General features: G+C 42.3%; 2 protein-coding genes across 4 annotated transcripts in view; one reads left to right on the top strand and one right to left on the bottom strand.

Annotated features, from left to right (window-relative positions):
• Positions 1-406: 406 nt before the first annotated feature.
• FASTKD3 (FAST kinase domains 3) lies at positions 407-8,641 on the bottom strand. Of its 3 annotated transcripts, XM_024752523.1 has the most exons (7): positions 8,586-8,641; positions 6,380-7,841; positions 5,621-5,706; positions 3,473-3,647; positions 2,322-2,391; positions 1,870-1,984; positions 407-748 (listed from the first exon to the last, which is right to left on the bottom strand). In XM_024752523.1, the coding sequence occupies exons 2-7, from the start codon at positions 7,806-7,808 to the stop codon at positions 650-652; spliced, it is 1,974 nt and encodes a 657-aa protein (XP_024608291.1). In that variant the 5' UTR covers positions 7,809-7,841; positions 8,586-8,641; the 3' UTR covers positions 407-649. The 3 variants fall into 3 exon arrangements, 2 of the variants coding, with proteins under 2 accessions (XP_024608291.1, XP_024608292.1); XR_003004112.1 differs by lacking the exon at positions 407-748 and having other exon boundaries at positions 1,913-1,984; positions 2,322-2,505; XM_024752524.1 differs by lacking the exons at positions 3,473-3,647; positions 5,621-5,706.
• A 137-nt stretch (positions 8,642-8,778) lies between these two features.
• MTRR (5-methyltetrahydrofolate-homocysteine methyltransferase reductase) overlaps positions 8,779-27,263 on the top strand; it is a 26,350-nt gene continuing 7,865 nt past the window's right edge. Inside the window, exons 1-10 of the mRNA XM_024752518.1 lie at positions 8,779-8,834; positions 9,835-9,996; positions 11,682-11,835; positions 13,588-13,705; positions 15,647-16,025; positions 18,301-18,423; positions 19,919-20,072; positions 21,176-21,264; positions 24,800-24,980; positions 26,886-26,928. Of these exons, the coding sequence (XP_024608286.1) occupies positions 9,871-9,996; positions 11,682-11,835; positions 13,588-13,705; positions 15,647-16,025; positions 18,301-18,423; positions 19,919-20,072; positions 21,176-21,264; positions 24,800-24,980; positions 26,886-26,928 (1,367 nt within the window). The 5' untranslated portion in view covers positions 8,779-8,834; positions 9,835-9,870. The remainder of the gene's footprint in view (positions 8,835-9,834; positions 9,997-11,681; positions 11,836-13,587; positions 13,706-15,646; positions 16,026-18,300; positions 18,424-19,918; positions 20,073-21,175; positions 21,265-24,799; positions 24,981-26,885; positions 26,929-27,263) is intronic.

Below are 27,263 nucleotides of genomic sequence, written 5' to 3'. Positions count from 1 at the left end.
AAAGCTCCTATACCGATACAAAATATTATTAACTAAAGGGTTATTTTTGCATAAGTCTACGGTTATAAATGTTTACATCCAAAGTACTAGTCTATTTTTCATTGCTTCTTTTCCTTACCATATATTACTTCCTCTAACAAAACACAAATTAAAGCTCCTATACCGATACAAAATATTATTAACTAAAGGGTTATTTTTGCATAAGTCTACGGTTATAAATGTTTACATCCAAAGTACTAGTCTATTTTTCATTGCTTCTTTTCCTTACCATATATTACTTCCTCTAACAAAACACAAAAGAAAAAACCGGGAGATAAAATTTCTTCCTTATATTTGTTAGAAGAAGAAACAAAGGTCTCTCAAGAATGTATTTTCAGTTAGCAATAACTGTCACAAAACACAAGACTTAAAATTATGACACTTACTCATTACATTCCTTTATTGTACTTGATCAATTCTGTTTGATGTATAAAAGTATCTGATACCAGTATTAAATGAAGGTTAAAATTAATTTTAAATTTGCTACTGATAAGCGTATACATGGTATAAGTAAACTAGAGACCCCTTTCAGATCACCAAAGTACATAAATAAACGGCTAATTTGCAAGTTCTTTCACTATTTGAGTTCTGAAGTCAGTATTCATTCTTGTTACCAGTGACCACCAGAGTTTTGAGAAAATAGTTTTCTTTGTAAATATTCCACTAATTCATTTCTTGATTTTAGCATCTCAATCTCGTAATAGGGAATCTGTAAAGAGAGGAAAATAAATCCATCCTCATCCTTCATAATCTGAAATTACCTTGGGTTTGGTTACACTTTCCGCCTACCACACCCTCCCCACAGCAGCGTGTAGGCTCCCAGCAGGCAGAGATCCCAGCGGTGCCTGTGACGGTGCTGCCAGGTAGCAGAGGCTCAACAATAGGTAGAATGTCTAAATAAGAATCAGACATGATCCCTGCCCTCAAGGAACTTACAGGTTAGGTGCTAACTTAAAATATACAAAAAGTAGGCAGTAATACTAAGCAGAACATGCAAAACAAATTGGTGCTCTAGTGCTGAGAGGGAGTCGACACTTCAGATTAGGGTGAAAGGTCAACCTGAGCTGGGAGTTGATGAACAGCCAGAATTTAGACACTCAGAGAGGTGGGGACCACCTGACTCGCATCAGCAAGGGAGAAAGGCCAGACAGAAGAGACCACTGAGCTGGGAGCAGAGGGCCTGGCTGCGGGCAGACCTCGAAGGGTCTAGAATGTTGAGATATAGATGTAGTCTTTATCCCATAAGCAGTAAAGAAACAATGAAGGTTTCTAGGCACACACTGGCACGATTCACTTTAGGAAAATTAATCTGGGTATGTACAAGACGGAAAGGAAAAAAGTAACCAGACAGGAAAGCAGAGAGGAGACTGGTAGACAGCTTAGAGAATGGAAAGCTCCATGGACATTCATCACGGCTCATCACCTAAGACCTTGCTAAGTGATCTACGATGTAAATACAAGTAAGAGTCTTAAACATTAAAAACCAATGAAGATCCTGCTTTTAATGAGTCATCTTGTACATTCTCGTCATTAAATCAAAGGGAAATTAAAACAAAACAGATATTCCAATATTTAGTAATTCTAAAAGCAAAGTAAAGCACAGCTCATACAGAATTTAGGTATGTCTCACTTTTGGAAAAGAGAAAATTTGAAATTCATGATTTCAAATTACAAATCAAGAGACTTAAGCCTAATGAACAAAGCTGGCATTTAAACCAGACTTAAGAGGCTTGGTCCACTGGGCTGGCATACTACTTAGTATCCTGGAAAAAGCAAATCTGAACTAGAAATGGCTTTTAGGAAAAAAAAAAAAAAAAGGCAAAACCATACCTGGACAACTTGATAACCAAGTAAGTACAGATGTCTTTGTTTAGTAGCTTCCTTTCCCAGTAAGTGTTTGCTATTCAAACAAAATCTTTTTGGACCATCAATGCACAGTGCTACCCTAAAAAACCAAAGAGGAGAGGGAAACTTAATTTTTAAAACAATCCGAAGTATTTATATGGTTTTAGCTGCCAGAGTTTATTTGGGATTTGGCTATTCCTTCGTGCCAATACTATTTTCAAATGAATCATGACTGTTATCCATTAATCTGTTGAAAAAGAACTCAACTTAATTAAATTAAGGTTCACAAGATATTACATGGAATTTCCAAAACTGGTATGCCATAGTGTTTTAATTTTCAGAAGCATGTCTACTTTTTTCACTTTCTTAAGAAAACAATCCCTGTGTATTAACCTCAACAAGTCTTATAACATATAAACCACAACAGTTTTCTTTACCTTTTATGTATATCTTCATCAACTGTAAATGGTAATACAAATCCATCTTCATCTAATTTAATTTCAACATCTGGTAAGAGAAGAAAGGAAAAATTCTTCGTGTGATACCCTCACAAACACTAGCTTCCTTTTCTCCTTGTTGTTTTGATTTCTTCCATACTGCATTTATCAACTGGGCAGAAGGCTGCAAAGTAATGACCACACCAGACAATGGTGAGAATTTTAATTTAATCAGAGCTTTGCCCAACCAAGTCAGCTTTAAACTAAGAGGGCCTTCACTGCACTAAAACAAGGAGGGGGCCCTCAAGGTACCTGGGGCATGATGTGAATCACACACACTTTTACTCTCCTTATAACAACTGGTGGGAATAGTGAAGAAAATCCTTTGAGTAAAGTCAGACACCCGCGCAACTGGCACCTTGCATCCCTGGAGCTCCAGTGCCCAGGGAAGGTGAAGCAGCCGGCAGCCCAACACGTGGGCCCTGGGCGCCGGCAGGCTCCCCCTTCCCTCCTTGTCAAAGGAGCCCATAAAGGAGGGGATTGAGATGTGACCACCTGAAGCCTAGAAACACCGTCCTCCCTGAGCTCACTGTCCTTTACTCATCAATTTGAAAGGAGAAGGACTTTGTAGTCAGCGCTGTCCGCGATGATGCAGACGCTTATACCTGCTACTGAGCACAAGTGCAGCTAGTGCAACTGGGGACCTGAACTGTGAATTTTCAAAATTGGAATTAATTTAAATTTAAGTAGCTACTGGTATGTGTGGCTATTACATTGGACAGCACTGGCCAAGAGGATGAGAGCAGCTAACAATTACTGAGCACTTACTGTCTCCCAGGTATTAGTCTGAGTTACCCCATTTTGTCCTTAAACAAGTCTTTGAGGTCACTACTCCTCTTACTCTCATCTTGCAGATGAGAACAAGCAAATGAATGCCCCGAAAGGATGCCCAAAGGCATTGGGCTACTATGTGGCTAACATGGAGTCCTGACTCTTCAGCCCTACCGTCCACCCCTGTTCCAATTTGCCTGCAGGTAAGGGCCAACTTCATTTTGTTTCCAGACCTTTGGTGGCTACTAAGCCCCACGTGTTCCATCAGAGGACAGCACACTGAGGTTTAGTTAACAACAACAGAACTCCCTACTACTTACCTATCGTGTAACAATAGGGTGTTAACACTTTTGAAGCAAAATACAATCTTGCTCCTAAAAGGTCAATCAGTCCAATCATCACAGATTTATAAAGCTGAAAATCCATGGGGGTCTCCAGGGAAGAGCATGGAGTAAGAAATGATTTCACTTGATATTTAGGAAGAAGTTTTGGACCCTAAAAATGTATGTGCAAACATGAGAAAGAAAAATAAGATACAAAATCAGAGAATAAAATGAAGGTTGCCTGAGTATAAAGTCTGATCCAATATTACTTTATAGGCATGATGCTTCTCCAGGACTTAGGACAAATACCTTTCTCAAAATGACAACGCCAAATATTCTTGTTATAGTTCAAGCCCAATAGTCCAAAATATCTTTTAAATGTGTTTAAATGTAGCCAATGGTCACTGAAAGAAAGAAAGATAGAAAAAAAGAAAGAAAGAAAGAAAGAAGGAAAGAAAGCTCAAGAAACATCTTTGGAACTCTCAGAATTGCTTTAAGGGCCTTGAGGAAACACAGCTGAAGTTTTTAATAGTGGAAATTGTGATAAAGCTGACATTTCAATTTAGAAAGAAAAGGACAGCTATGTAATAATGGTGCTAGCAATTGGTTATCCATCTGGAAAAGAACTAAGAGTTCTGCCCCACATTACAGACTATAATCTATTTCAAGTAGATTAAAGATCTAAATATAGTATGGAACACAATAATTTTTAAATTTAGTAAAATATTTATATTACCTTAGGAGTCATAAAATATACCCAGCAGCTATAAAAAATGAATAATTTGACTACAGAAAACTTAAAAATTTCTGTATAGCAAAAAGGCATCATAAACAATATTAAATTAAAACTAAAAAAATTTTAAACCACAAACCAGGAAGAAATATGTACAACGTACTTAACAGTTAATATGTTTTACAATGTGTTCTAGGACAAAAAACAAATACAAAAGAGAAAGACAAAAGACCCTACACAAATAGAAATTAAGGTGTAACAAGGCAATTCATAGCAAATGTAAGTGACCAGTAAACATGTGAAAATATGCTCAACTTCATTATCGCTCGTTAAAGTGCAACTGAAGCATGTGACTTGACATTTCACTGAGTCAAATGACAAAATCAAAGGGACTAAGAACACACCGCAACACAAATGGGGACACGTGGTCACCTTCATTCACTGCTGGTGAAATATGGCATCTACAACTATACGGGAAAAAAAAAATGTCAGTCTATTGAAAATTAATCCAGTAATCCCACATTCAGGAATCTAGTCTTTAAACAACAAAAAGGTTCCAGTATGACAGGATATGTAAGTATGTTTATGACAGCATGGCTGATCAAGACAAGCATTTGAAAAAGCCTGAAAATCCATCAATGGCGGGACAGTAGAATAAATACCGTGAAATATCAGACCATTCTTTAAAAGTATACATTTGATCTTTACCTGTTACCCCCGAAGAATGTCCATGATATACTGGGAATAAAAGCAAATTGTAGTTTGAATAGTCCCATTCCATGAAAAGAGAGAAACTAGATGGTGTTTATGAGTACTCATAAACGTGGTTCAGTCAAGTACGGAGAACAGGCAGGAATGGGCAAGCTGGAGGTACCATTTCGGATCCTAAACAACGTGTCTGATTAAGTTAGGAGAATGGATCCTTAGAAAGCTTTACACAAAGCTCGAACTCCATGTAAACTGAATTCTATCACGTCAGAGTGAAACTTCTGCTTGGTTTAAGAACATACTCAGCAATGGTTCAGGATCTATTCAGTGCATAAATTCACACCTCTATATCCAACAGCCATGGGGAACGCTAAAACCCTTTAAAATCCCTAGAGAAAGTCTAAGAGCACTAAGACTCATAAGCCTGCCAAACTTGATAAAACCTTCTAAGAATCTTACACGGTAGGAAGTGGGTCTTTCAAGGACAAGAACACAGGAATAGGGTCAATTTATTAGAGAAAAGGCTATCTGGTGGCAACTACTCCAAGTGAATGAAAATTCTGCTTTCTAATGAGGTTACTGAGACAGCTCAAAAGAGAAGGAACTTAAAAGATTCGGGAGCGGGGGAGGTGCTGGAGAGGAAGGAGGAGGCAAAAGAATACCATCCCTGTAGGGAAATAAAGCAATGCAGCTCATGCTTTTACCTTATAGAACGGGCATTCTAGAATCGCGGTTAAGAAAAGTTGGGTCAGTTGTGCTAGGCTCAGTCTGTCCAAATAGGACTCTTCACCTGAAATAAAAAGCATCCCAGTCATAGTTAAGCTTGAACTTTGGTGTGTGTAATAAGAGAAAAGAATATCCAGAATGCACATTAATTCACTCCAGTAAGGGACTTTTAAATGGACACTAGGAAAAGAACTTGTTAGAATTAATTATACCTTCTTGCCTCCCATCTCAATGAAATCTCATTTTGGCTTCCAAGAACGCATGATCCTAACTAGAGAATATAATTAAAAGTGACAAATGTAATGTTAGTAGAATTTGTAGGAATTTCCTTTACCTACGGAGATCTAGATTCCGGCATATGTGGGTGGCTTTGCATTAAGATGAACATCTTCTCAAAAAAAAGGAGTGATACAGTTGTTCTCATCAAAGACGCTAACATGTAATTGTGACACTGCCTCAGCCATCACCAGATCCCTGCAAGAAGACTCAGTTTCTCAGCTAGGGCAGCAGAGTCTGTTTACCCGAAACTGTTTTCTCTCTCCATGCAATGTTCTAGCATTCTTTAATTCTGTGTTTATAATAGCATCTGCAGCTTCGGATTTCTTCGTTAGATCGTTATGGAAGAAAAAATAAAGGCAAAGAAAGCACTGCTCAATAAAAAAGGTACATATGTGACTTGAAAACATCACAAGTTCAAACGCTAAGTTTTCTACTTTCAGAAGTAATAACCAACTCACCTTGCAGCTGCTGAAGAAAATACGGGCTGAATATTTTGGCCATAAAGTTGACTGGATGGCATTCAATAAGTGAACATGAATGGAGAAGTTTCAATAGTGTTTTGGGTGGAAAATAATTGAAACGAGTGAACAGTATGTTTTCTAGCCTCCTAAATAAAGCAGAGGCATTTGGTGGCAAATAATTGAGTTTTCCAAATGGTTCGATTAACTCAGCAGTTTGCTTAGGTGAAAATTTTTCTGACTGACAAACAAAAGTTTCTGCCACTGCATTGAGGATGGGTTTTGAAAAAATCAGCTTTCTACTGCAATACTCCATGACTTTGCTGACAACCTCGGGATCCAGAGTGAGACAGAGGGAAGCAACGTGTTGCTCTAGGGCTTTTGTAAAAAATCTGTCATTGTACCCAAAGTAGATGAATGCCTCTAAGACTTCTTTGAGCTCTTCATTAGTGAAATGGGGGATATGCCTCACAACATATTTACCCAATTTTATAACCAGCGTAAGTGCCTGAGTTTGATCAAGGACCACCAGGGCGGTGAGGATTTGGCTCAGCAACTTAGGACTCAGGTTGGGAACTACTGACAGAGAAAAGTTATTTATCTTATGTAAAAACGTCTGGTCAACTTTTTCAGGACATGCCTGCAGTATTCTGTAAAGGGTCACAATATCCTCGGGGGTAAATTCTTCCAAATTTTCACCTTGCAGTTGATATATAATCAGGTCTAGTGTCGAACAACCTGGACCTTGCAGTTTAATCAGACATTCCCCCAGGATACAAAGACTGTGAATGTCCAGGCTACCCATTTTGAGACGATGCTGGCACTCTGCCAGGAGGCTTAGCAGCAAGCGACTTTGGGGATCCACATACAGGGTCAGGGCTTGCAAAGCAGTCACCAAACCCGTGTTTGACAGATTTGAGGGGTCCTGTGCAAACTGATTACACAAAGCTTGAAAGGCGCTATTCTCCAGTATTTCTTTTGGCAACCTTTGATCATCATCGTTTTTTTCCATTTCACAAACCCGATGTAAGGCTCCTGCTGCCATAGTATCAGGCAAAGTCTGCAGTGTGCTTATATAATGTAAGACTTCTTCCGATGAAGTGAAGCTGTTTAGTCTCCTGTAAAATATCTGTTCATCCACATTTTTAACACTGTGTTCAGACCTGTCCCAAGCGTGTGCTTGAGAGAACACTGGCTCGCCAACTGGATGAAGGTCATTTCCGTTTCCTGAATGGAACTTTTTAGAATGGGCATGATGGAACCTGACCCTAACAGGCTCAAGTTGCAGTGACCAGAACCATGGACACAGATGCTCCTTGACTGTCTTGTGAACACAATTTACACGTTGAGTTTTCAGACCAGCCAGAGCTCCATGTATCCGAAAATCAGATAAATGACAAAGGTTCCTCCGCAAGGTAATTAAAGCCATGCCACCAGACTCTCAACTCCTCTTGATTTATAACTATGTTAAAAGAATAAAAATAACACGGTCAAATACACTAGAACACAGTTTATTCAACATCAATGCCTATGGAACTAAGGATGAGTACCCCAAAACGAATGATTCCCACTAAACATTTCCCACTCAAACAGAAGTACCAGAAGAGCAGCGTCTCTGCACCCTAGAGCTTAGAACAGCGGCTGGATCTCATAATAATCGCTCTCATTTGCCAGGCAATGCTGTACTTAATTACGCCTCCTATGATTTGGTTGATGGGAGGAATTGCGTTTAGTTCAACTTCCCCAAAAGAGGCAACGGGTAAAGTGGCCATTAATTCGGATGGGTCAAAGCAAGGGTGAAAAAAGCGCTTAAAGGGCCTTGAGGTGTTGGTTTCCCCTCAGTTAGGATCTTGTTCCAGGTCTGAGGAACAAGAAGGTCTAGCTTGGCAGATGGGAAGAAAGAAATGTCAGTAGAATAAAAAAAGACGCTGGTCAACGACGGGATAAGGTGGGTGGCGCGCCCACACCTGAACACCCCCGCTGTGGAACCTGGTAACACGAGTGCGCGGGACGGAAAGGACGGGGGACCCCGGGGACCGCGTCCTCCCTGGAGGGAAAGGACCCCACGGGCCGGGCGCCCCCCTAAACCGCCGGGAGCGGCGCCCGAAGAGCGGGGCGAGCCAGGGAGCGCAGGCGCCTTAGCGAAGCCGTGGGCCACGCACGCCGGGCCGGAACAACCGAGCCCAAACCCGGCGTGGACACCTACCTGACTCGGCTCGCTGGGGGACCCAGAGCACAGCAGCCTCTTGGAGCCCCGTATGCGCACGCTGTACTGGGGCCCAGAGCTTCGGCGCCTGCGCCTGGAGAGGAGCCTCCCCACGTCCGGCGCGCCGTGATTGGCCCAGCTCCTTTCCCGAGCTTCCTATTGGTCTCGGGCGCCGACTGTGTGCGCAGGCGCGGGAGCAGGGGTCGTGGTACCTGCGCTTTCCCCAGCGTCCCCGCCGGACCCCCGCAGGTGAGGATATGGGGGCGGCAGCTTCCAGATGTGGGCGCCCGCCCAGCACGGGACTGAGGGTGGGCGGCTCGGGGTCGGCGAGGGCACCGGCTTCCGCGTCCCTCCCCTAGGCGGGCTGGGCGCTTGCGGGTCGGTCAGGACCACGGCCCTTCGGGGTTGCGGGCGGCGCGCGCGGAGGGCGGGCTGCGCCGGGGACTCGGCCTTGAGGCCTCCCACTGCCTCTGGGAGCGGGTCCCCGGCGGCGCCGCGGCGTTTGCACAGCGGAGCCGGTCCGCAGGTCCCTGTGGGCCCTTCCTCCGTCGGCACTTTTCTAGACGGGGTCAAAGGGTACATTCGGGCGCATGGTCAGGCGAGGGCGTCCGGACGGGGCGCCGGAGGGTCAGGAATGTTGGGAGCGCGGACCCGGCCGGACGCAGGCTCATGCTCCGCTGTTTCTCCGCCGGACCTTGTCCTGCGGGTGCGGGCGAGCCGCCCCCGAGAAATGCGGGGTGCAGTAGAGGCTCTACGAGGTCGTTGTGGGGCTGAGGGGCTCATTCTCTGAAGCTCCTAGGATCGTGCGTGGCTCCTGGGAAGTGCTCCGGGTCCTTAGCTATGATAATAATCGGTGCCGTTTCCATCAACCGTTGTTTTCGTCGGGTGTCTGTGGTCATCGTCCCCGCTCTGAAGGTGTGGGAGCTGAGCCACCGGTCAGTTGAGAAGCTGGCCTAAAGTTCTGCTCTTGTGAGTGATTCATCGTGGCTGGATTCAAGCCCCAGTAGTCTGGCCCCAGAGTGTGATTTGTGTGCCGCGGAATTCGAGCTTCATACCTTGTATCCTCCTTGGTTTAATGAATTCTCTCTTTTCAACCTTTAGAATTAATGCTAACAAACAAACTTAGGAGTATATTTCGTATTATCTGTGGATATTGTTGCAGTTATTTTAAATTAAGAGAATTCATACCTGCAGGTTGATTACTACTTCATTAAAAAGGAAATCCCTTTTTCCCTTTTCTGTTTGTCAGTGTAACTGTCACAGCTGTAGCAGATGCTTTGAAGTGATGAGGTTTTTGTTACTCTATGCTACACAGAGAGGACAGGCAAAGGCCATAGCCGAAGAAATAAGTGAAAAAGCAGTTGCATATGGTTTTTCTGCAGATCTTCACTGTATTAGTGAGTCTCATAAGGTAAGTCATGGTTTTTACGGGGTTTCATACTTTGAAGTATTCTGGTTGGGAAGCGACGTTAAACAACGAAGTGGGACGCTGAATGCCACCATGATCCTTTTTTTTTTTTTAACACTTAGAAATTTATTTTATCAACTGTGTTGCAAGATTCCTGCCAGTTTTTTTCTACGTGTGTGTGTGTGTGTGTGTGTGTTTTGAATTAAACTACATAGTCTTAAAAACTAAGACGAATAACTGCTCTCAACTGTAAATGAGAATAATAGTATTCGCCTTGTTTTTCTCACGGGGTGCCTGGGAACAAATGAGTTGTGCGTGTTCACAGGAACATGGGAGCTTTCCACCTCACGAATCCTGCTGCCCCATTTGTAACTTCCCTGAAATTCGTGCCAGAGTTCCTCCAAGTGAAGAACCATTGAATTCTTTGGTGAAATAGAAGTTAAAGTGGAGGTGTAAGGATCTGCAGAAGACTTGGGACTGCTTGTTTTTATCACATTCAGTCTCTGCAGAAGTTCCCACCTCAGGATACATGAGATCGTAACAGATCTGTGCCCAGACTAACTGGTTTGATTGAGACCCTCAGATTATAGTTTCATACAGTTCAGGCCCTAGCAACGAGCAGGGGCTCCTCCCTAATACCACACAGTGATGTGCCAGCCACTAAGCCCTCGAATTCAGCTCTGTACTTGAAAACCCACCCTGCAGTGCCTTCTCAAGTTCACAACCTCCTGTGGTCCCTCCCGCATCTCTAGTTGAAAGGCTAGCCTGTCAGCAGCAGAGGTGAATTATAAACTCAGTGCATAGCAGGGAAACCATCAAGTTCCTTGATGCAGCAGGGCTAGGGTGGCCCCGATGGAGTCAGTCACCCAGCAGGGAGGGTCCTGGGGGACACCAGCAATCGCAGGCTCCGTGATTCTACAGCACCTTCAAAGTCAATTCACATTGCTGCTGCCACAGGGTGGAGTACAGTCTGTATCTGTTACTACAAAGTCATCAGCATCATATAACCAGCCCTGGTTTGGCCCCCTCACCAGTGACCCCAGTGGGGTCAGCAGCTATTTGAAAGTTAGGTGAGTAGTGAATTTTTTTGCTGCCGCCATAGTCATGTTTGCTCTTCCCAGCTGAGTGATTTCTCCAGTTGACAGTTCTGCTTCCTAGATCATGGTAGTCTGTTTCAAACTAAAGTGACTTTAAACTGCATGGAGTTGTGCTGTGTCCTATAAGCACGGTAAAATGTTAGCTCAAGTCTTTACCTGTTATAGCAGCATGAAAAATAAAGTGATGAATTCCTTTGTGCCAAGTTAGATGATATTCTTGAGGAGCAGAGCTCGTGGAGTCGATACGAATAGAGACAGGCAAGTGCTTTATTGGAAATACTTAGATTTAGTTGAGAATTAGAATAAGGAAACTTGGTTTGTAAGACTCGGAAACACTGATGATCTCAGTTTACCACTGATGATATTCTCGGCTCTCTGGAACCCTGAGGGAGTCGGGCCCTTCCTGACAGCCAGGTTTCCTGATTTCTGAGGAGTATCACTTTCTTTGCCAACTTTAAAATGCTCTGTGTACTCTCTGCCGTTATGCGATACAGACAACAAGACGGAAAATTAACCTGATTGCTTTGCTGATGTGTTAAGTCAAAAATACATACAGTAATAGATCTCTGACATGACACCCTTATTTTATAGTATGATCTGAAAACTGAAACAGCGCCTCTTGTGGTGGTGGTTTCTACCACGGGCGACGGAGACCTGCCAGACACAGCCCGCAAGTTTGTTAAAGCCATACAGGACAAGACACTGCCGGGTGACTTCTTTGCTCACCTGTGGTATGGATTACTAGGTGTGGACTGTATTTTGTGCACTTACTGTACTGTTGCTGCTGGATTTAACTCTAGTATCTAAATGTATCTTTCAAAGCCATGGTGTGTAATTGCCTGGGTTTTGTCCTTTTTGGGTTTTTATATAAATACTTTATGTATGTATGATATTTGAATGTAAATAAGGTGCTGTTTCCCCAGTCTTCACCCCACAGCAGCTCCTCTGCAGAGCCCCTGAGTAGCACCTTAACCCCAGGCACACACCAGATTCAACCAGGAAATATTTTCACGATGTTAGTGGCCAGGCCCCACCCTAAACCTGCCAGAACAGAATCCCTGAAGGAGCGACCTGGCATGCTGGTGCTTTTTGGCGTTGTTGTTGTTGTTTTAAAGCTCTCAGGTGGATGTGATAGTTTCCCTAGGGGAAGACCCATTCCCCTAGGATGTGGTTCTCAAGCCTGGCCATGCACTGGGATCTGCTGGGGGAGTTTTCCTTCCAATTCCATTATTTTGAGCCCCCCTCCAGTGATTCTGACTTAATTGTTCTGAGGTAGGGTCCTGGTATCAGTATTTTTTAAAGCTCCCAGGGGACTCTAATATGTATCCCAGCTTAAGAAGCACTGGCCTAGGGCTCTGTGAAGTATAGGTTTAAAATATTAAAGGATCAGAGGACCAGCTCAGCAAGATAGGACACGAGAGAGGGAATTCAGGGTCCATTTGCCTGGCTTGTGATCTGTATTCACCTTTGAGAACTAGTTTGGGGAAGGTATCCAGGAAGGATGGAATGTGCTATGATAAATAATTGGTTAGAGATTTGAGGTTGTGACCCTGGCCAAGATCTGTCGTGTAATATATTCAAGAGAGCATTTTAGAGTGTTCACATCTTTTTAATTTGTTTTTTTCCAGTTTCTTTATTTTCAAGAGTGGTCCTGTACATATTGCTTTAAAAATTCCTCCAAAAATTATTTAAAAGGAAACACTGAAGCTTATCCAACCGTTTTAGTCAGTCTTAGGCCCACATATGGACCCACCAATTGCTTACCTCATTCTTGTAGGAAAAATCCAGGAAGACAATTAAACAACTAAGAAATTTAAGCTTTTAATTTTAAATTTTCAACTAGGTATGAAATATTAGTCCATTTCTTACCAGGAAATATAGAAGCAATTCTTAATTTATCCAACACAGAAACAGAGCAAATAAATGGTTGGTTGTGTTTCAGATGTAACCTCTTCATGTTCTAGATTAGGAGTCAGTAAACGGTAAAGGACAAGATAGTAAATATTTTAGGCTTTGCAGGCCACTGGTCTCTATACCATCTACTTATCTCTGTTGTTGTCGCTTGAACCTGCCATAACAAGGTGTGAACCAGTAGACCTAGCTGTGTTCCAATAAAACTTTATTTACAAAGACAGTGGGTGGTAATTGGCTCACAGGCTATAGTTTGCAGACCCTTCAGTAGATTGGAAAAGTCTTCAAATACAGATATTACATGTTTTTAATCCTTGTTTACAGATTGCCATATTTTTACACAGATTCATGGAAACAAAAATGTGAGATCTATTTCTGTTAATACTGGTCCAAAGAATTTATTTGTTTCTATTTGTATACTTAGTATTTCTCAAGGAAAAAATAAGAAAACGTGAAGCCATACATTATTTTTTGTTCCTTCAACAACAGCATGGAATGGTATTGTTTTAAATGTTTTGTTTCTCTCTTCTGTATGTGGTTAAATTTAAACCTTATTGCATACTAATAACCTATTTGGTCTCTTTAGGTCTGGGTGATTCAGAATACACGTACTTCTGTAATGGGGGGAAGATAATTGATAAACGATTTCAAGAGCTTGGTGCCCAGCGTTTCTATGACACTGGCCACGCGGATGACTGTGTAGGGTAAGAGCAACGTATTTTCTGTCATTTCCATTAAACCTTGTTTGTACATGATGAAAGTTAGTGAGTTTATAAAAGGGGTTCACTTTTGATTTAGCACTAAACTTCGATCTTGAAAGTCTTATTTTAGTTTTGTTAGCTGTTTTTAATTCTAGCACCAAAGAAGACCATCCAGAGTTTCACTTATCTATTTTGCTGATTTTTTTTTATGTGCCTTATCCATCTCAGTATCTGTTAATGGAAGAAACTCGGAGAGGTGCCCCAGTACAGTTACCTTAGTCTTAAAAATGTATAGGTGTTTGCAAAAAGTCAGCATTTTCTTTAGGCACTTGGGTAGCGTGTGCCCACGGGAGCGACTGGACTCGGGACCTCCCACGTGGAAGGTGCCCAGCAGGCCACGAGTTACGGTTGGAGGATGCGGGTCAGAGGCCTTCCTGGCACACCGGCTCCTTGGTGTTCTCCCTCCTATTGGCCATTTGCCACCATGCCAACCGGAAATATAATTTCTATTTCATTATTTTTTTCTTGTTTTTACAATTCAGCATTTCACTCTATGTGCCACCTTTCAAATGTTCCTAATGTCTTAATTCAGAAACCTTACAGGTACTGTGCTACAACTTATGCTGTCATTTATCCTTGAACTGCTTTAGCCAGATAACAGCACACACACACGCATTTGACTCTTTTTCTACTAGGCCTATGTACTAAGTAAATCTCACCCACTAGATCTGTGTTTATGCATCATGACAAGTTCAGCAAAGGTCGTGCTTTTCTACGTATATCACCTTGCCCGGGCGTGTTGGAGACACTTCTATTTCCCCATAACTCAGCCTTTGAGTCCACTACATCCGTCGTTTTCTGCAGCTGTGATACTGTGGGTTTGTTCCATCTCCCCAGGGCATATGTCCTGTCTGGTGACAAAGCTCTACCACATTTCCTTGCACGTTATCTTTTAGTTTTGTCCCTTTGTATTGGGCTTCCCCCCAACCCCGAAGCTTGTTGGCATTAAATGTTTATTGTCCTGTATGAGCTATTTAATTGCTAAACACTTATAAATCCATTAGTCCTATTGCTCAGTTCATATTTTACTTCAAAGGCTTTTGGTTTCCCTGTTCATTTATTGGATCCAGCATTAAAATTCTTGTATGTATATTTCAGCAGCCTGCATCTCTTAAGTTGACAACCTAAGTACTCTTTTCTAAAATTAAAATATTTTCAAGGAGACATCTTGGCTTAAAGTACCACCACATTGAAGGGGTTAAGAATGTAGACTGGAGTCTTAACCACTGCACCACCGGTGAAGTCCCCTGTATTTATGATTAATTCAGCTCTCCTAAAGGATGATTGCTTTTTTCCCCTGTGGTCAGCCTGTCTGGAAATTTTACCGGAATAATTGCTCAGAACTGATCGAAGGTTTGAACTATTAGTCAAAAGAGCATTAATCTGGCGTGGTTTCTTGGTAATATTTTAATCTGTGGGAAACAAAGATCAGTAAATTGGCTAGGCAAAAAAAAAAAATAAAAGGTGCATTCGATTGATGTAATTATCATTTGTGATATTAGAGTAGACTTGGATTTTGGGTAAGTACTGTTAGCCTCATCAGAATTTAGCATGCCTGTCTAAAATTACAGCTTCTTAAATTACCAACTCTAGTTTAGGAAGTTAAGAGGAATCACACTCCTATTACCTTTTACTAAATTATCTTCATTTTTGCTCTCTGAATTTTGTACAGCGCAGCGCTAATGAACACATTAATGTTCCGCTTTTTAGCTTAATCATTCATAAGTATTTTTTGTATTCTGAATAGCCTCCATATTTAGGGTTTTTGACAGTTGCACAGCCTTCTGTCAAATGGACAGATTCTGCCATTATCCAATTCTTACGTATTTAAATGGAGAACTGAGGCATTTGTTTCTTTTTTCCTTTTTTATTACAACAATCCAGTTTAGAACTTGTGGTTGAGCCATGGATTAATGGACTCTGGGCCGCCCTGGCGAAGCATTTTCTGTTGAGTAAAGGAAAAGAGGGGATGAATGGAACTCTCACAATGGCATCTAATGCCTCCCGGAGGACAGACCCCGTGACACCGGAATTACTACACATTGAATCACAGGTCGGACTTCTGAGATTAGATGATTCCAGAAGAAAGGATGCTGAAGTTTTAGAGCAAAGTGCAGTGGACAGAGGTCAATCGAATACATTGGTTGCAGACTTTGAGCCCTCGCTTGCCCGTTCAATACCCCCGCTTTCACAGGCCTCTCTGAATATTCCCGCTTTACCACCAGAATATTTACAGGTGCATCTGGAGGAGTACTTTGGCCAGGTAAGCAGTTTTACTTTATGTGCCGTGGGTGGTGGTGGTGGTGGTGTTTTTTAAATTACATTATGATGGAGTCCAGCAGACTGTGGCGTGCAGGGAGAGTGTGGTCTCCCACCTCTCTTTTGTAAATAAAGTTTTATTGGAACCCAGCCATGCCTCTCCATTCACGCGATGCCTGTGGCTGCTTCTGCACTGCAGTGGCAGAACTGAGTAGTCACTGGAGAGGTGCTACCTCCACGCATTGCACACCTGCTTGTGTTGCTACCTTCCCTTTCTTTGAAGAAGGAAATGGTTAACAGCTCAGTTTCTCCATTATTTTGGAGAATTAACTTCTTGGTTTCTCACTTTATGTGTTGGCCAGATGAGGGCAAGTTGTTGTGGGCAGTCAGGAAATTATCTCAGCAGCTAAACTCAGAGGACTCATTTATAGGAAAATCTTTTTCCAGTATGGATTTTTGGTATTCTGGGTTACTTCACTTTGTGGGTTTTTCTTTTTCTTGATAATGTCTTACACATATATTTTTGTCTATATTAAGTCTTTTTCTCTTTGCCTAGAGTATTTTTCCTATCAATAAATAAATGACTTTAAAGTGGTCTGTAAATTTTTGAGCATCAAGTTGAATAATAGCTAATATTACCCCATGATTGCCAGTGTATGGTACCCTGAAATTTCTTCCAGCATGCTTAGAATAAATTTCCAGTGCAGCCAATCTTGTAATGCAGAGCCAAGCCCTCTTTTTTAGAGTGGCTGATTGGAGTCCCACAGGGGCTTTCTCACATAAACCACACCTTCTAATGCATTCAGATAAACAGGTATGGTTTTATATGACCAGCCGTGGGTTATTGCCTTTGCACTTATACTTCCATTATTTATTAAGTGGGGTAAATCACAATAAGTACATTGTAGTCAGGGCTGGGAACAGGCATGGGTGGCTCTAGTAAACATGCCGGGCTGGTGGGAGCAGGGCGCATGGACTTGTGGAGAGCCAGCCCCCGTGTGCTCGCTGCAAGGACGGGTGCATGTGGCAGAGGCTGTGAGCGCTGACTGATCTGACAAGGCACTTCACTGAGAATCTGCTGAGAGTTTCTTTTATGGTAGGTATCATTAAATAGGCTTGAGTTGTTGGTAATGTGGTTAAAAGATTTTTAAAAATCTCAACTATTTAAGGGAAACTTGTGTAAATCTGTTCAAAGGATATACCTAGAGGATAAGGGGTTGGGGAAAAAAGTTTCCTTTTTTAGGGCATCCTCTTGGGATCATCACCTTGGGGGCAGGGTGGGTGGGAGAGGGGAGGGTAGAAGCAGGATTGGCTGAGTGGGAAGCTGAGCTTCAGTGCAGCCATAAGAAAGCCTTCAGCTGGACCCACTCACGCCACACAGTGTCGTCTCCCCATCCCTTCTGCCTCTAACGCCGTGGGATCTCCTGGACTGTGTAGTACAAGCAACACAGCCTCCGATGAGCGTGTCACGGGGTCCTGCTGCAGAGCTCCTTCCTGCTCTGGGCCCCCCTCAAAGCTGGCCACTTTTGTGTCACCTGGTGTTTGGGTCGGAGCAGTATCTCAGTATCCCAGAGCCTGAAGAGAGGCCTGCCAGGTATAATGCATCTCTCTAGGTGAAGTGAAGTGCAAGATGAGATAGTGTATTCTTTACTTGGGGGGGATGTCCTGACACGCACCAAACATTGGAATCCTAAAAATTGTACTTACAACACAGGCCCTCAATCTCCATAAGGCACAGAAGACTCCAGCATCATCTGATTAGCATAATGGTGTTGATACTGTGGACTAGTGTGATGTTTTGCTGAGTGTCCAGATGTTCTACATTCATTTGCACTGTCTTGTACCAGCAAGCAGGAACGATGTCATGGTCTTGGGGCAAAATTGTAAATGTTCAAGTGAAAGTGAACATGTCTAGTCCGCTTTATGGATAGAGATGGAAAAGAGCACCTTAGCTAAACCTTTGTCCACATGCCACGTACTGTTTCTTTTTGCATAGTTCATTAGGAAGACTGTTAGACCTTTACATGAAAAATGGTAGTATCTGATATTTTCCGTATATCTCAGAAATTCTAAAGTCTAATAGGCAAGTTTAAGGTGTAGATGAGCTTCTCTTCTGAAAGACTGAGAGGTGTATGTCTGTAGCCATTTACCTTAGGGAAGAATACTTAAATAGGGCATTTTAAAAGATCCTGTAGCTCTCACCTTGTCACTAAGTGAAGCAGTGGTAAGTATAATTGAAAACTGCACTTAGTAATATTTTATCACATTTGTTTCTCAAGGAGGAAAGCCAAGCACCTGTGACCTCAGTGGATCCAATTTTTCACGTTCCAATTTCAAAGGCAGTTCAACTGACAATGAATGATGCCATAAAAACCACTCTTCTGATAGAATTGGACATTTCAGTAAGTTACAGAATGTGTTTCTGAGCGCAGGGATGTTGCCAGCAAGTGCAGAGACTTGTGCTGTGTCCTCATCTACACACTCAGGAAGAGTGAGGTCTGTGGCTGGACAGCGGCCTTTTTATTCTTGACCCATCATTTTTTCTCTCTGCCTCATACCTTTTCTTTTCACTTCAAGGAGGGCCTAAAATGAGTGACTGGAGGTGATTCTACTTGAGAGCATAGTGTTGGCTGCCTTACTCATTAAGCCACGAAAGAATAATGGAATCAGAGCAGTATTTCCGTATAAGAGCCCCTGGAAAGGAAGCTGTTTACCTGAGGTCAGCGGCTAGTTGGAAGTAGAGCCAGACTAGACAGTCGTGTGACATTCACTCCTCAAAGTGGTGGTCCTTGTTCCTTTGAGGATCTGGAAGAAATCATGGACCCCCTCTCCAGAAGAATGATTGTATATAAACACTTGGCACACAGTTTTCGGGCGTTGATGTGCTCCCTCTCTGAACCCCATCCATGAGGCTTCCCCAGCCGCTGCCTCATTGGCCTCAGGTTAAGAAACTGTGGTTGTACGTCCTCACAGCCACGTAGCTCAACCCTTGACGAGGGCCCTGCGAGGTTCCGTGGGCTGGGCTCTCAGAAGAGGGTGCACCAAGGCCGTCGATGTGGGTTTAATTGAGTTTCTCATAGAAAGAAAGAAATGTGATGGGCGTCAGAGCTAGATGGTTTTGCTTACGTAGTATTGAGTAGTTCGATTTTCCTTTTGAACATTTTAATCCATATTGCTAAATATCGTATGTACACCAAACCATTTCACTCTTGTTCTGTACTTTCGTCATAAAGAGGCAAGGTTTGGCCGCCTGGTAGGGACAGCCTGTGTCCCTCCCAGGCTAGAGGTGTGAGCATGTGTGGCCAGAAGCCCCTCTCCAGAGCATTCCACACCCCGCACTGCTCTAAGTAGACCTGCTGTGGGAGGTGGCTCCACCTGGAGCCCGGGTTTGTGCACGACCAGTACCGAGCCAGGCGGTTTGACGTCGTGTGTCATTAAGGGAAAAGAAATTGCTCTCCCCGACCCCTGTTCCACCCCAGAGAAAAGGAGTAAAGAAAGGAAATTGAAAACCAGTGCAGACGGCCTTAAGTAGTTTCTTTTGCTCCTGATGTGTGTGTGTGTATGTTTTCATGAGAGGACTTTTACATGGATTATTAAAACACTACTTACCAGAGCACCTTAAATTTTAGAAGAGGCAGAGGGTCTTAATTTCTAGTCTATGAATACTCAGTGTAAAGCAAAACATTGGATAACTATAGCATTTCTTTAAAAAATAACCCCTAATAAAAGTATGTTTGTTTGGTTACTTGGGCTTATTTGTCAGAAACAAATAATTCTAGTTGCAATAAACTAATTCATTTATTCAAGTGGTCATATATTTAAAACTCTGTTACCCCACAACTGAAACTCCTTTAACTCATGTGGAATTTTTTGTATTTCATGTTGGTTCTTCTCTAGAAAACAGATTTTTCCTACCAGCCTGGAGATGCCTTTAACGTGATCTGTCCCAACAGTGACTCAGAGGTACAGCACCTACTCCAAAGACTGCAGCTCACAGACAGGAGAGAACATTGTGTCACCTTGGACGTTAAGGCCGACACGAAGAAGAAAGGTACAGCCCTGATCTTTTATTTCCCAGGATGTCATTGGGCCAAGGGACTGGAGGTGACCAGGGCGAGTCTGCACAGACGCCCGGGGGTCGGCCATGGATCGGCAGGCGGAACACAGACACTTGCTGGTCCTGGAGGTTTTTAACTTTCACGTCAAGGACCCTGAATGAGTCAGTTACACGGAATGAGATGGTAGTAGAGTTTACGCTTATTGGATGCTTACAGACATTAAAAGTGAAGTTGAAGAATCAGCTTTTTCCAAACTCTGGAAATCAGCAAGCTTGCAGCAAACTGGGGAACGCTTAAAAAAATGAATGTAACTGGTTTTGGAGAAGCAGGTTGGTTAGTTGACTAGGGCTGATTTGTTAGGCTGTTCTTTGCAATCAGCATTATTTTGTTTCTAGGTTAGCATATTGTCACGCAAAAAAAACTGTATTATATGAATCTTTTTTAAAAGTCTTTTGTTGGGAGTTCCCTGGTGGCCTAGTTGTTAGGACTCCAGGCTTTCACTGCCGGGGCGGAAGTTTAATCCTTGGTCGGGGGAACATCCTGCAAGCCACATGGCATGGACAAAAAAAAAAAAAAAAAAAAAAATTTTTTTTTAATGTTTGTTTTTCATAGCATATTTGTTTTTGCTTATTTAATATATGAAAATAATTGCTTGCTCCATAATTAAAAGAAGTTATTTTTTAGGTATTTGCTTAGAATCTTGAACTGGAATTCAGTCAGTTCTGAAATTCTTTTTGAGGATGACAGGCAGTGTTATTGGACCACCGCCATCTCTTGGCTTTTTGTTCCTTTCTTTTGTTCAGTGGTTTTGGGTAATTTCCCTTTCTTTTGTTCGGTGTACTTAGATTTGATAGGTATGGCTGGTACAATAATGCTGTTGAATTTATAACCATTGTTTTTGTAAAGTAGGTGTTTTCTTCTGTATTCCTTTTGAGGAAATTTTTTGACTGAATAAACATTGCCACAAGTCATATTGCCACAAGTACTTTGATAGCACTATAATGTAAAATATTACAGCTGTTAGTGTTTTTAGGGATGGAAAACATTGTCTTCTCTATTTTCTGTGTCATTGACTCTTTCCCGTCTGCCTGAAAAGGAGCAGCCTTGCCCCAGCATATACCTGAGAAGTGTTCTCTCCAGTTCCTTCTTACCTGGTGCCTTGAAATACGAGCGGTTCCTAAGAAGGTATTTTTCTTTCTTCTTTGGGTGACTATTTAAAAATATGCTCACCTCTTTGTAGGGTTTATTAAATCTGGTATTTGCCGTTTGAAGGCTTAGAAAATATGGTCTTCACAGCATGTGTTCAAGTAGTTCCCAAGGTGCGCAGTGCTTTTGTAATTGTCATGGACAAATATTTTTATGTTGTGCTCATACTGAAATTTTTTGTTTTCTACTGAAATGAGATTTTTAAAGTAGGGCTTTTTCTTAATCTTATTTTTCTAGACATTAACTTGATGTAGCACGGTAACTAGTGATGAAAGTGGCCCTAGGTAGCATGTGTTTTCCAGCTGTACGTGGACACTTTTTCTCTCTAATTGGTGGCAGGAAGCTTGGCGTGTAGGGCTTTTCCACTGCTTGCCACCTGTTTAATGTTGTGAAGACCCCTTTTGTGTAAAAACCTGTACTTATTTATTATGTCAGAATTCTGCAGGGAACATTGAAAGGTTTTGGTAGGTTATATTGATGTTTAGATGGATTTGGAGACAGAAAGATCCACTAGATGTCAGTGTTATGCCGGGAACTACTGATTTTGTTACAACCATGTTACTCAAGTGGATATTCATGGGTAATGTTTCCAAGTTGTGCTTTACCAAACTTGTATTGCCAATGAGCATAAATAGTACTATTATTCGGCTACCCTGTCCGCAATGCAGTGTTTATTCTGTATTTTATTATTGTGTTTACTGCATTTGTAGTCTTTGGAAAGTGAACTACTTTATGGAGAGGCTTAGTCCTAGATACAATTTGAGCAAATCTACGATTCACTGTGATGAGAACTCCTTGATTAAATTAAATAGTTTCACAGTTTTAGTTTAACTCTTCCGTTTCTGAAAATTTCGTGAAGTACATATTTAAAATTATATCTTTCCTTACTGCAAAAGTAATATGCTTATAAAAAGTCTGGACACAAAAGTTAGTAACTCAGGAAGCAAAAGTCCTTCATAATCAAACCCCTGCAATTAACAGTTGGATTTTGTTTTGCTAAGGAAAAATGAGGTTATGTAGTATATGTGCTGTTCTGCAACATGCCTTTTTTTTACTTAAAAGGAAATGAGTTTGAGTATGCCAGCATGGAAGGGTACTGAAGATATTTTTAAAAGATGCTATGGGTGCAACACAGTTGTTGATTTGAGGACTTCCCTGGTGGCGCAGTGGTTAAGAATCCGCCCGCCAATGCAGGGGACGCGGGTTCGATCCCTGGTCCAGGAAAATCCCACATGCCACAGAGCAACTAAGCCCGTGCACCGCAACTACTGAGCCTGTGCTCTAGAGCCCAAGAGCCACAACTACTGACCCCACGTGCCACAACTGCTGAAGTCCTCGCACCTATAGCCCATGCTCTGCAACAAGGAGAAGCCACTGCAATGAGAGACCCGCCCACCACAACGAAGAGTAACCCCTGCTCGCTGCAACTAGAGAAAGCCTGCACGCGGCAACGAAGACCCAGTGCAGCCAAAAATAAATAAATTAATTAATTAAAAAAAAATTTTTTTAAGAAAAAAACAATTGTTGATTTGATTATGGACAGTTGGTTGTTTCCAGTTTTCCACTATCTAAAAAACCTACATAGGTGAACATTCTAATTCATCTTTGCACACTTGTTTGAAGTCTTTTTTATGTTTTTATTTATTTTTATTTATTTATTTTTTGGTTGCGCTGGGTGGTGTGTGGGATCTTAGTTCCCTGACCAGGGATTGAACCCATGCCCCCTGCATTGGAGGCGTGGAGTCTTAACCGCTGGACCGCCAGGGAAGTACCTGAAGTCTTTTTTATTTTTATTAAAAAAATTTTATTTAAACTTTTTTTTTAGATTTATTTTTATTTATTTATTTAGGCTCTGCCGGGTCTTAGTTGCAGCATGCGAATTCTTAGTTGCGGCATGCATGCGGACTTCTTAGTTCCCCAACCAGGGTTTGAACCCTGGGCCTCCTGCATTGGGAGGGCAGAGTCTTACCCACTGGACCACCAGGGAAGCCCCCTGAAGTCTTTTTTAAAAAATAAATTCCTTGGAGTAAAATTACTGTGTTAAAAATATTTCTAACTTAAGTTTTAGTAACGTTTGTCAGTTTGTTTTCTGCACAGTGCTGTATTTCCTGTTTTAGTACCATGAAGTTTCTGTAATTGTAAAGTGAAAAATATTGTAAAGGATTTACAATTGCTCCTGTTTTAGCCTGTAATTTAGGGAATTTTATTGACTTGAGAAGACATGGTGTGAAGTGTTCTTGGTAAACTCCTGTCTTACCAGAGATCCACGCAGAGACCTGGGGCTTTACGCCACGATGTTTCCCAGGTGCTTGTTCTATGTCCAGCACTTTGAAGAAGCCATGTAATTTGTTGGTATCTGGATAGTTTAAGCAGGGATTCTTGGCTGGGCCAGTGGAAACCCGTGACCCTCACAGGAACATGGATCTCATTTTCCCTGTTAAGGGCATCCAGCCCTCCGGGATGTGGGAGCCATGGAATAAAAAGTAGTGGTGCCCACTTGGGTTTCAGGTAGCTTTGACGCAGATGACTTGCCGAAGTTCTTTGCTTCCCGTGAGTAATGAGAGTTTTATGTGTTCCATGATGGATGTGCTTGGAATTGCATTAGAACCAAAAGTTGTCATTAGCAAGTTTGGTCTTTTGCCCAAGAGTTTGGACTTGGTTCAGTCTTTGAAACTAGGGATCTGGGACTTTCTTGTTTTGCTTTATTTATCTTCTCCTCCTCCTCTTTCCACGATGGATCCGAGGTGACTCAGAGTCCCTGTGCAGGGGTCTGGATGTTCTGGCCCTCACTGTTTGTCAGCCTCTGCCCGTGTCCGCATTTCCTTGCATTTGTGTTGAAGCGCACGTGCTCCCCAGGAGCCGTGCTTTTGCCTGCCTCCCGTGCCCTCCTGTGGCTCTGCCATCTCTTTGGTTACCCGTCACTTCCTTTCTTCCGTGCAGCCCGCCTTCGGCTCAAGCCTGCCTTCTTGGGAGCCTCTGGCCTCAGTAGCCCTGAACGTCCGTGTGCCCTGGTGGATAGGCAGCCTGTCGCACACTGGTTACTTCTTGACTTCTGTTGCTCTCACTCGCCTGTGAAGCCTTTTGGGCAAGTTAGGTGTCCTCTTTGCCCCATGCTTTACCTGCCCAGTGCCTGTCATAACAGTGGTCAAATAAATGTAGAAATCTGGGTTGCAATCATCAGCTAAGGCGAGAACAGGTACTGTGTCCCGAGATAAAAACGCTAAGTTGTGAGACTTTCTGATTACTCACGTATACCTGCCATGTAATTTGAGATTGGGTTGGTTTAAGATATAGGGAAGGTGACCAAAAATGGAACATGAAAGTGGGGTTTGCCTAACAGGCTGCCATTAAAACAAATAACAGATGAAATGCTCTTGTCCTGACCACACTCCTAGTGACCACACTCACTTTTTCTTGGATAACTGGGCACATCCCCAGGTGGGTACTCAGCCAGCGTTCTAACAGCTGTAACCACAGAGCGCGTGGTGATTTAAGTCGGCTTCCTCGGCCACAGGCGTTCTTGCGAGCCCTCGTGGACCACACTGGCGACGGCGCGGAGAAGCGACGGCTGCAGGAGCTGTGCAGCAGGCAGGGGGCGGCCGACTACAACCGCTTCGTCAGAGACTCCCGTGCCTGCCTTTCAGACCTCCTGCTGGCCTTTCCGTCCTGCCAGCCTCCGCTCAGCCTCCTGCTTGGTGAGTGGATGCTGTCACAGTCACCCCAGCCCCGGGGGGCAGCCTCTCCATGGTAAGAGCACCTTTGAGTTCTCTGCAGGCCTGTGGGAGTGCATCTCGATCACTGTGATCAGTAAGTAAGCGTCTTACAGCTTGCTCTTCACGCTGCCTTGACAGCTGAACTGCCTTCTTGAAGTCGAAGAATCTCTCTTCCAAGCTTAAATTTTTATTTTTTAATTTTTCTTTCCTACCACTGTCACTGTCATTTGCTCTCTTAATATAGCCAGCCTTAATTCTCTTAGCCATTTTATCTAAAAATGAGGTTGCCAAGAAAAGGATCTTTTTCAAAGATAGTGATAATTGATGGAGTCTGGTGAAGCGTGTGCTCTGTGTGCAGGGTACAGAAATGTTCCCACCTGGGCAGGTCCACCAGTACAAACAAGTGGCCTTACTCACGGTGCCCCGGGGCATTAGCCTTGGGAGAGACAAAACATCCAGGTGTGAAAAGATCATATGCTGTTTTTTTTGCCCAGATTGTGTCTTCTGGTCCTCATACTCCAACAGAAGAGAGTTTAAGATCTTCCCTGAGGAACTGGCCTCAGGAATTGGAGACGTTTACTAGGGACAGTGACTATAAGAATCTTACAGGATTTAAAAACCCTTGTTACTTTCCTATGCTTGTGATTTTGTCGTCTCCTCTCTGTTTTCCTTGGTGATAAATAGTAAAATGTTTAAAATTTGCATTTGTGTTTGGTGACAGGAAGACATGTACTTTTCACCCAAGGTCCCTTTTGATGCCGAGTACGGTTAAGGACACTCCGCTTTGCAAGTCAGGCCCTGCCCCTTTCCCTTTTTATTTCTTAGTATTCTCTTTCCTCCTTCTCAGAGTGGTGAGGCTGCCCTTCCTGCGTTCCTGTGCGAGTGAACACTCTACCCCTCCTCAGTTGAGTCTTTTGAGCTAATAGAGGTGTTGGGATAACAACCAGAACACCCATTAGGGAAGTTATAAGAAGTCTTGTAAAGCTGTTAATCATGGAAAAATTGTTCCAATTCTTTTTATAGATTTTCTGTTACCTTTTTAAGCTTATATGTATCATTTATTATACAGTTACGTAAAAAAATTAAAGGCATTGAGACATAAAAGTTTTAATTATTTTCTAATTTCTGTAAGAAAACTTAATATAACTAAAGTATTAAGGTGAGCCCTCTATTAAACCTTACCCTGATATTACAACTGTAAGACATTTTAGAAAGGTCTTTCTAAATTTTTGCTAAATAGCTATCAAAAATATAACATACGGAGCACAAAAAATTATCAGGGTTTGATAGTGGACAATCAGATATTCATATACTGACTTCTTAATCTCTTTTAAAAGAGTACCTGTGGATCTTAAAACTTGATTGAAAAATGTCCACCATTACACTCCTGTTTTTTTTGTTATTATCATGTAAATATTATGAAGGAAAAATATTTCAAGCCTAAGTATTTTCCATAGTCCTTAATCTTTTTTGGGTCATGATCTTTTTTCAAATCTGGAAACTCTGGACACACCCCAGAAAACAGTGTAATTGGTTCCTTGACTCTGAGGCCCATTCATGGACCCTACTCTTACTGCCCTTTGATGTTTAAAAAAAAAAAAACAACAAAAAAAACAGCTTTTAGGTAGAAATACTGAGTTCAGATTGGGGAAATGTGATATGTCTGGTCTTTAAGAATTGGAAAAAAGTATTTAGTGATATTTTACTTAGACACAGTGAATTTATGTGTGCTCTAAAATATGATTTAGAATGAAAACAAGTTATTTAGAAATTCTAAATAAGAAAATAGGAATCAAATTCAGATCTTTACATATAATTTACATATATACATATAATTTATTTTCAGTAGGAATGAATTAATAATTGCTTATTTTAATTTTTTTCCAGAACATCTTCCTAAGCTCCAACCCAGACCATATTCATGTGCAAGGTACTGACGTTTATTAACATAATACTTAGCCTCTTTCTCCTAAAATGTAATGAAACTCTGACTTCCAAATGCTTAGTAGCTATAAATCCATTTACTGAAAACTTAGCAGATTTGTGCAGGACAGTAGCAGGCGTGATGCGGAGTGAAGAAGAGCAGGCTTGGACTGTGTCCTCCTGGAATTCATAGGGTGTGGCTCCCGTGGTCCAGAGCCGTGTCCCCACTGAGCGAGTCTGCAGGTCCTCCACCTGTGGCCTTTACTGGTGTGCCTGGCCACCTTCCCTGGGTGGACGTAGGGAAGAGGGAGGAAAGCTGGTATAAATCTCATTCAGTCTTGG

The sequence above is a fragment of the Neophocaena asiaeorientalis genome, unplaced genomic scaffold (assembly GCF_003031525.2).
Source record: "Neophocaena asiaeorientalis asiaeorientalis breed wild unplaced genomic scaffold, Neophocaena_asiaeorientalis_V1.1 scaffold52, whole genome shotgun sequence".
Classification (NCBI taxonomy): domain Eukaryota; kingdom Metazoa; phylum Chordata; class Mammalia; order Artiodactyla; family Phocoenidae; genus Neophocaena; species Neophocaena asiaeorientalis.
This window is presented reverse-complemented; position numbering and strand designations above follow the sequence as displayed.